This window comes from Oryx dammah, unplaced genomic scaffold (assembly GCF_014754425.2).
Source record: "Oryx dammah isolate SB20612 unplaced genomic scaffold, SCBI_Odam_1.1 HiC_scaffold_28, whole genome shotgun sequence".
In the NCBI taxonomy this organism is placed as follows: domain Eukaryota; kingdom Metazoa; phylum Chordata; class Mammalia; order Artiodactyla; family Bovidae; genus Oryx; species Oryx dammah.
In genome coordinates this window covers 21,142,801-21,152,545 of record NW_024070212.1, presented here as the reverse complement: position 1 = coordinate 21,152,545, position 9,745 = coordinate 21,142,801, and the positions used below count along the sequence as shown (strand labels likewise).

At 40.5% G+C, this 9,745-nt stretch overlaps 1 protein-coding gene across 1 annotated transcript; it reads left to right on the top strand.

The window, feature by feature from the left end:
- Nucleotides 1-1,461: 1,461 nt before the first annotated feature.
- Nucleotides 1,462-2,549, top strand: LOC120855981 (olfactory receptor 1052-like). The gene has a single exon (XM_040230874.1). The coding sequence runs from the start codon at nt 1,471-1,473 to the stop codon at nt 2,434-2,436; it is 966 nt and encodes a 321-aa protein (XP_040086808.1). The 5' UTR covers nt 1,462-1,470; the 3' UTR covers nt 2,437-2,549.
- Nucleotides 2,550-9,745: the final 7,196 nt, after the last annotated feature.

The window sequence follows — 9,745 nt, the reverse complement described above, 5'->3', positions numbered from 1 at the left end:
ACAGAGTGAAGTGAGCCAGAAAGAAAAACACCAATACAGTATACTAACACATATATATGGAATTTAGGAAGATGGCAATGATGACCCTGTATGCAGGACAGCAAAAGAGACACAGATGTGTATAGCGGACTTTTGGACTCAGAGGGAGAGGGAGAGGGTGTGATGATTTGGGAGAATGGCATTGAAACATGTATAATAACATGTAAGAATCGAAATACCAGTCTATGTCTGATGCAGGATATGACACGCTTGGGGCTGACGCGCGGGGATGACCCAGAGAGATGTTGTGGGGAGGGGGGTGGGAGGGGGGTTCATGTTTGGGAACGCATGTACACCTGTGGTGGATTCATGTCAATCTATGCCAAAACCAATACAGAATTGTAAAGTAAAAATTAAAAATAAATAAATAAATTAAAAAAAAAAAAACAAAACAAAACAAAACAAAAAAAAAAAAAAAGTTAAACCTGTAAAGTGAAAAAAAAAAAAAAAAATAAGCTAAGTGAGGGGAATAGGCATTAATTTTATTAACATTCTTAAGAGAATATACATGTTTTATACATTCTTTTTATGGAAGATATATTAAAATAAAAAGGTGGGAGAGGGGTTCAGGATGGGGAACACGTGTACACCCGTGGCAGATTCATGTTGATGTGTGGCAGAACCAATACAATATTGTTAAGTAATTAGCCTCCAATTAAAATAAATAAATTTAAATTTAAAAAAAAATAAAAATAAAAATAAAAAAAAAAAAATAAAAATATAAGTTCTGAAAGATAATTGTTCATATTGAGAAAAATGAGATTAATTTATTTAAAAACATGCCAACAAGAAAATTTTATTCTGAATAAATGAGAGATATTCACAGATACTTGTTTATGAAATTGTTCATGCTAGTGTCTATAATAACAGAAGGAATGGAAGCAAACTAAATGCTCAAAGAAATTACACTTATATAATAGAATATAATGCATTTATATGAAATGTGCTCCCAATATTTCAAGCCTATAGAAATCAAGATTCATATATAGAAAAAGAAACTAAAATGGAATACTCTATAAGGTAGCATTGATTCTGTGGACGGTTCTATTTTTCTCTGCATCCTTCTGCATTTTCTTAACTTTTCACAATGAAAATTTATTACTTAAAAATATTTACAAAAAAGAATTTAAAGCAGTTAATTATAATGTTAGGAGGAAGATTTTGCAGAGCCATTAAGAAGTGAGCTTACTCTAACTCTCACTCTTACTCTAGCAGCTTGTGGTAGGTTTAGACCAAATACAAATCTCCATGTATTCTCAGGTACCAGCAGCCATGTGAAAAATTGTCCCTGGGCCTGAGCTGGCCAGATTTGTTGAGTGAGAACTTATGGTCTCCCTCAAGACATGCCAATTTGGGGTGCTCTTTGTATGTTTCTTTCTCATTACGGCTTTTTTTTTTTTTCATTATTTTGTAGCTGTGACACCACTTGAAATGAACAATCAAACAGATGTCACTGAATTTATCTTCTTGGGATTTTCCAACCACCCCAACCTACAGGACTTATTCTTCCTGATCTTCCTGGTCATTTATCTGACAACCCTCCTTGGGAACACACTCATAATAATATCTACCAGGATCATTTCTGCTCTCCACACTCCAATGTATTACTTTCTGAGCAACTTGAGCTTCTTGGACATCTGCTACACATCCACCACCATTCCAGTTATGCTAATGAACTTCTTCCGGGAGAAGAAGACCATCTCCTATGACAGCTGCCTTTCCCAGGTCTTTTTCCTCGTGACATGTGCTGGCGCTGAATGTGTCTTCCTGGCAGCTATGGCTTATGATCGCTATGTAGCCATCTGCCACCCTCTTCAATATCCTGTCCTCATGAGTGTAAAGGTCTGTGTCTGTTTGGTGACTGGGTCCTGGCTATGTGGGCTGGTGAATTCTGTGACACACACAGTGCTGGCAGCCACACTCACTCTGTGTGGACCCAACCAGATCAGTCACTTTCTCTGTGACATCCCATTCCTCCTAAAGCTGTCCTGCTCTGACACCTCTCTCAATGAGTTTGTGCTCCATGTGGCCAGTGCTACCATTGGCCTGAGTCCCTGCCTGTTTACTGCTGTGTCCTACATACTCATCATCTCTGCCATCCTTAGGATTCCCTCTGCTCAGGGCAGGAGCAAGGCCTTTTCTACCTGTGCATCCCACCTCACTGTGGTGGTGGTTTTTTATGGAACAGCCAACTTCAACTATGACAGACCCAGAGAAGGCTACTCCCTAGACATGGACATCCTAGTCTCTGTACTGTTCTGTGTTATGACCCCCATGTTAAACCCCATTATCTACAGCTTGAGAAACAAGGAGGTCAAATGTGCCCTGAGGAAGCTAGTTGGAGGGTATGTGTTCCTGGGCAATATTTTCTCTAGAGGTCAATGGTCTTCAAACTAGGGTATGCAGCCACCTGAAAAAAAATTCAAAGTATTTATAACATAGATAGTTTTAGAAAGTCTGTACCCAAATCTTCGATTCCTACATATCAGTTCAGTTCAGTTGCTCAGTCATGTCTGACTCTTTGTGACCCCATGGACAGCAACATGCCAGGCCTCCCTGTCTATCACCAACTCCCGGAGCTTACTCAAACTCATGTCCATTGAGTAGGGGATGCCATCCAACCACCTCATCCTCTGTCGTCCCCTCTCCTCCTGCCTTCAGTCATTCCCAGCATCAGGGTCTTTTCCAATGAGTCAGTTCTTCACATTAGGTGGCCAAAGGATTGGAGTTCCAGCTTCAACATCAGTCCTTCCAATGAATGTTCAGGATTGATTTCCTTTAGGATGGACTGGCTGAATTTCCTTGCAGTCCAAGGGACTCTCAAGAGTCTTCTCCAACACCACAGTTCAAAAGCATCAATGGTTTGGCACTCAGCTTTCTTTATAGTCCAACTCTCACATCCATACATGACTACTGGAAAAACATAGGCTTGACTAGACAGACCTTTGTTGTCAAAGTAATGTCTCTGCTTTTTAATATGATGTCTAGCTTGGTCATAGCTTTTCTTCCAAAGAGTAAATGTCTTTTAATTTCATGGCTGCAGTCACCATCTGCAGTGATGTTGGAGCTGAAAAAACTAAAGTCTGCTACTGTTTCCACTGTTTCTTCATCTATTTGCCATAAAGTAATGGGACCAGATGCCATGATCTTAGTTTTTTGAATGTTGAGCTTCAAGCCAACTTTTTCACTCTCCTCTTTCACTTTCATCAAGAGGCATTTTAGTTCTTTGCTTTCTGCCATAAGGGTGGTGTCATCTGTGTATCTGAGGTTATTGATATTTCTCCTGGCAATCTTGATTCCAGCTTGTGCTTCATCTAGCCGGTTGGTCATAACCTTCCCAGGAACTCCTTTCTCTCCTCTCTTTCCATAAATACTCTTATTCCAGTTTGCAAAGTCAAGATGTGTCAAATACTTTGTATTGGTTCTCCATAATATCTCAGTCCTTTAGAGTTTTCCCCACATCATAAGAGCTGAAGGCCTGGAAACCGTAGTTTTCAGGTTCCCTTGCCACTAAGACCCCATCTTATATTCTGCCAATATAAGAGTCATACATGGGAGAGTAGAAGAAAAAGGATAAAGGAGAAAATTTTCTTTTTCTGGATCCGGTAGCAGCAACACTAGACTGCAGTGACAGAAACAGTCCTGTGGTAGCAGATGTTTGCAATCTTCTGTAAGAGCTGTTTTTGAAACAAAAGGTCATACAAGTATGGAATGTAGCCTACATGGACTTTTGGCCTCCCAGGCTCCTCTGTCCAGGGAATTCTCCAGGCCAGAACACTGGAGTGGGTAGCTGTTCACTTCTCCAGGGGATCTTCCCAACCCAGGGATTGAACCCAGGTCTCCTGCATTGCAGGTGGATTCTTGACCATCTGAGCCACGAGGGAAGCCCAAGAAAACTGGAGTGGGTAGCCTATCCTTTCTCCAGGATATTCCCAACCAAGGAATTGAATAAGGATCTCCTGCATACAGGCGAATTCTTTACCAGCTGAGTTACCAGGGAAACCCACAAGTATGAAATAAGTGTCTCTATTAGGAAGGATAGAGGCTTCCACAGAGAGTAATATTATCTTCTCTCCCCTCCCCTTTTTTGGCTCCTCAAGCCCTTTGAACAATTTTATCACTTATTTTCTATGCTAAATTCCTATAGGTTGAAATACATAAAGTAGTTTTTCATTTCCTCTGTGAACACTCACTGTGACAGCATTTTCTATCAGGAGTGGTTCTAGGAAACAGACCCTCAAAGATAGAAATCTTGGATTGGGTATCTGATCTGCTGGAGTTGAAAAGTACTAATAACGTCATAGCCAATGGGATATAGGAAATTATGGTCATTCATGGTATGCAATAACAAAACAGATTCTTAATATTATCAACAGTCACTGTCTGAAATAAAATGTCTATTGAAAACCAGGCTTTGGAGCACCAAATTAGTGCTGCAATTGACCTTTATAGTGAGAATAAAGATTGTAAAGATCACTTACTGACGACTACTACTACTGATTACAACAGAAAGCTTACAGGAAGAAAATGATAGCCTCAGGCATTACATTTTTCATCAAGGGAAAGTCAAACAACCAGAAAATATTTTCTCTCTCAAAACTGATGAAGCTTAATCTGTTCAGTTCAGTTCAGTCTCTCAGTCATGTCTGACTCTTTGTGACTCCATGGACTGCAGCATGCCAGGCTTCCTTGTTCATCACCAACTCTCAGAGTTTACTGAAACTCATGTCCATCCAGTCAGTGATGCCATCCAACCATCTCATCCTCTGTTGACCCCTTCTCCTCCTGCCTTTAATCTTTCCCAGCATCAGGCTGTTTTCCAGTTGTCAGTTCTTCACATCAAGTGGCCAAAGGATTGGAGTAAGCTTCAGCATCAGTCCTTCCAATGAATATTCAGGACTGATTTCCTTTAGGATTGACTGGTTGGATCTCCTTGCAGTCCAAGGGACTCTCAAGAGTCTTCTCCAACACCACAGTTCATAAGCATCTATTCTTTAGCGCTCAGCTTTCTTTATAGTCCAATTCTCCCATCCATACATGACCACTGGAAAAACTCCAAGGAGCAATCATCTTTTAATTTCATGGCTGCATTCACCATCTGCACTGATTTTGGAGCCCCCCAAAATAATCTCTCACTGTTTCCCCATCTATTTGCCATGAAATGATGGGACTGGATGCCATGAACTTAGTTTTTAGAGTGTTGCACTTTAAGCCAACTTTTTCACTCTCCTCTTTCACTTTCATCAAGAGGCTCTTTAGTTCTTCTTGGCTTTCTGCCATAACGGTGGTGTCATCTGTGTATCTGAGGTTATTGATATTTCTCACAGCAATCTTGACTCCAGCTTGTGCTTCATCCAGCCTGGCATTTCACATGATGTACTCTGCATATAAGTTAAATAAGCACAGTGACAATATGCAGCCTTGACATACTCCTTTCCCAATTTGGAACCAGTCTGTTGTTCCATGTCCAGTTCTAACTGTTGCTTCTTGACCTGCATACAGATTTCTCAGGAGGCAGGTGAGGTGGTCTGGTATTCCCATCTCCTGAAGAATTTTCCACAGTTTGTTTTGATCCACACAGTCAAAGGCTTTGGCATAGTCAATAAAGCAGAAGTAGATGTTTTTCTGGAGCTCTCTTGCTTTTTCAATGATCCAATGGATGTTGGCAATTTGATCTATAGTTCCTCTGCCTTTTCTAAATCCAGCTTGAACATCTGGAATTTCACTGTTCACATATTGTTGAAGCTAGCTTGGAGAATTTTGAGCATTACTTTGCTAGCATGTGAGATGAGTGCAATTGTGCAGTAGTTTGAGCATTCTGTCATTGTCTTTTTTGGGACTGGAATGAAAACTGACCTTTTCCAGTCCTGTGGCCACTGCTGAATTTTCCAAATTTGCTGGCATATTGAGTGCAGCACTTTCACAGCATCATCTTTTAGGATTTGAAATAGCTCAACTGGAATTCCATTGCCTCCACTACCTTTGTTTGTAGTGATGCTTCCTACAGCCCACTTCACTTTGTATTCCAGGATGTCTGGCTCAAGGTGAGTGATCACAGCATCATGGTTATTATGAAGACCTTTTTTGTATAGTTCTGTGTATTCTTGCCACCTTTTCTTAATATCTTCTGCTTCTGTTAGGTCCATACAATTTCTGTCCTTTATTGAGCCCATCTTTGCATGAAATGTTCCCTTGGTATCTCTAATTTTCTTGAAGAAATCTCTAGTCTTTCCCATTCTATTGTTTTCTTCCATTTTTCTACACTGATCACTGAGGAAAACTTTATCTCTCCTTGCTATTCTTTGGAACTCTGCATTCAAATGGGTATATCTTTCCTTTTCTCCTTTGCCTTTAGCTTCTCTTCTTTTCTCAGCTATTTGTAAGGCCTCCTCAGACAACTATTTTGTCTTTTGCATTTCTTTTTCTCAGAGATGGTCTTGATCACTGCCTCCTGTACAATGTTACAAACCTCGTCCATAGTTCTTCAGGCACTCTGTCTATCAGATCTAATCCCGTGAATCTATTTGTCACTTGCACTGTATAATCATAAAGGATTTGTTCTAGGTCATACCTGAATTATCTAGTGGTTTTCCCTACTTTCTTCAATATAAGTCTGAATTTTGCAATAAGGAGTTTAGGATCTGAGCCACGGTCAGCTCCTGGTCTTGTTTTTGCTGACTGTGTAGAGGTTCTCCATCTTTGACTGCAAAGAATATAATCAGTCTGATTTTGGCATTGACCCCCTGGTGATGTGCATGTGTAGTCTTCTCTTGTGTTGTTGGAAGAGGGTGTTTACTATGACAAATGCATTCTGTTGGCAAAACTCTGTTACCCTTTGCCCTGCTTCATTTTGTACTCCAAGGCCAAATTTGCCTGTTACTCCAGGTACCTCTTGACCTCCTACTTTTGCATTCCAGTCTCCTATAATGAAGAGGACATCTATTTTGGGTATTAGTTCTAGAAGGTCTTATCGGTCTCCATAGAATCGTTCAACTTCAGCTTCTTCAGCATTACTGGTTGGGGCATAGACTTGGATTACTCTGATATTGAATGGTATGCCCTGGAAATGAACAGAGATCATTCTGTCATTTTTGAAACTGCACCCAGGAACTGCATTTCAGACTCTTTTGTTGACTACAAGGGCTACTCCATTTCTTCTAAGGGATTCTTGCCCACAGTAGTAGATATAATGGTGATCTGAGTTAAATTTGCCCATTCCAACCCATGTTAGTTCATTGATTCCTAAAATGTCAATGTTCACTCTTGCCATCTCCTGTTCGACCACTTCCAATTTATCTTGATTCACAGACCTAACATTTCAGATTCCTATGCATTATTTTTCTTTGCAGCATCGGACTTTATTTCCCTCACCAGTCACATCCACACTGGGTGTTGATTTTGCTTTGGCTCCATCTCTTCATTCTTTCTGGAGTTATTTCTCCACTCTTTTCCAGTAGCATATTGGGCACCTACCAACCTGGGGAGTTCATCTTTCAGTATCATATGTTTTTGTCTTTTCATACTGTTCATGGGGTTCTCAAGGCAAGAATACTGAAGTGGTTTGCCATTCCCTTCTCCAGTGGGCCATATTTTGTCAGAACTCTCCACCATGACCCATCCGTCTTGGGTGGCCCTACACGGCATGGCTCATAGTTTCATTGTTAGACAAGGACCATGTGATCAATTTGATTAGTTTTCTGTGATTGTGATTTTCATTCTGTCCTCTGATGGATAAGGATAAGAGGCTTATGGAATTTTCCTGATAGGAGAGACTGACTGTGGGGGAAACTGGGTCTTGTTCTGATGGGTGGGGCCATGCTCAGTAAATCTTATTTTAAATCTTATATTAAGTGAAGCTTAATATTAGAACAAAAATCTGATTCTATCAATTGCATAATAGCAAAGAAAATTATAAATCCATGATTTCTCTAGGTGTCTTATGTGCTAATTAGGGCATTGGCTTGGTAATGACTCTGACAATTAAAGTGGGAAAATACAGAGAATTTAGGAAAATCTTAGGACTTCGAACCCTTAAATCTCCATTAACCTTTTGTGCTAACAGAAACAGCCCTTCCTCCCCTATCTGAGACTATCTTCCTCTCAGTTGAAACTATAATGATCTCACCTGAGATCATTACAAGTAACGGTAATTCTCTTTAAAAAGCTCACCCACTATCCCTTATTATATCTACACACCTAACTGGGGCCCAAACCCAGAATAACTCAGGATAGTAGCACAAGGTATAACCCAGGAGATTATAATATTCACACCAAAATTAAGTTTAAAGGTTTTACTGTTTTTAGAGACTAGACCAAGAATGCCTGAGGACAAAGAACTCATCTCCCACCATGAACACATCAAAAATAGTCAACATGTAGAACAATTCTCACTGAAAAATAACTGTAGACTTACATAACTCCTGTACAACCAAGGCTGTAAGAAATATTCACACAAAATTGGGTACAAAGGGAAAGGAAGTGATCAGGTTGAGCCCTGTGCTTTGGAAAAGGGAGCATGCACATGTGGAGACCCTCCCTGAAGAGTGAGTAGTTTGAGCCACGTATTGGGCATCTCTCCCCTGGGGGTCCACACAAGGAATATGAGCCCCCTTGACTGCTTAGAGGGCCAGAGGTATTAACAGGAAGGCTGGAAGTCTGAGGAAGCCTGGACTCTGCTTGTAAGGAGTATGCATATGCTTGCTTGCTCCTGAAGCAGGACAGAGAAGGTGGACTGAAAATTGCATAAGTGGCCAGTTTCCCATGACTGCTCTGATATGTGCCCCAGCCTGAGCTGAGCACACATTTCAGCCCCACTTAGAAGCGTGCCTGCAAGAAAACAGAGGTAGCTCTGACCCAAAGCAGTACTGAGCAAGGCAGTGGCAGCCATTACTGGCACTTAAGCAGCACATCTCTGTCTGAAGCTAGACTGCAACAGCCCACAGTGCAACTGATGCTGGGAGGCCACGTGGACTGTGCCTGTCCTGTGGCTTGAACCTGACCCCTAGAGATTCTGCTCCAGCAACTTTGAACCCATTCCCTCCCACAATGGGGTGGTAATAGCCACTGAACAGAGAGTAAGCCCTGGCTCACATCTGGCTCCATCTCTAACCCCTCCATCTCCAGCACCACCTCCTACCAAGATGATAGCTGCCAGCACACCTTAAGGAAAAATGAGACTCCTCTTCACATTAAATCCAGCTCTCCCACCAAAGCCACTGAGCACATTTGACTGTATAGGGATGTTTCCACATAATGCATTAAAACCATATGAGGTGACTGTTTCAGCTAATTTCATAGAGAAAGAGAAAATTACATAAAATAAAACAGAGAGATCTGGCTCATTTGAAAGAACAGCAGAAAATACCTGAAAAGCAACTAATGAAACAGAAATAAACCATTTCCAGATAAAGAATTCAAAGCACTAGTAATAAACATGCTAGCTTAATTACAGAAAAGGATAGATGAACACAATTGAGAATTTTAAAGAACTAGAAAATATAAAAACCAGTCACAACTAAAGAATACAATAACTTAAATGAAAAATACACTGGAAGGAATAACAGATGAATTGATACAGAAGAATGTATACCTAATCTGAACAATGGAAATTGTTCAACCAGAGCAGCAAAAAGAAAAATATATTTTAAAAACTGAAAATGGATCTATGAAACAACATCAAGCAAACCAATGTGAACATGATAGACGT

What these genes read in the sequence shown, in the direction of transcription:
- LOC120855981 (XM_040230874.1), top strand. Translation starts at nt 1,471, where the DNA reads ATGAACAATCAAACAGATGTCACTGAATTTATCTTCTTGGGATTTTCC.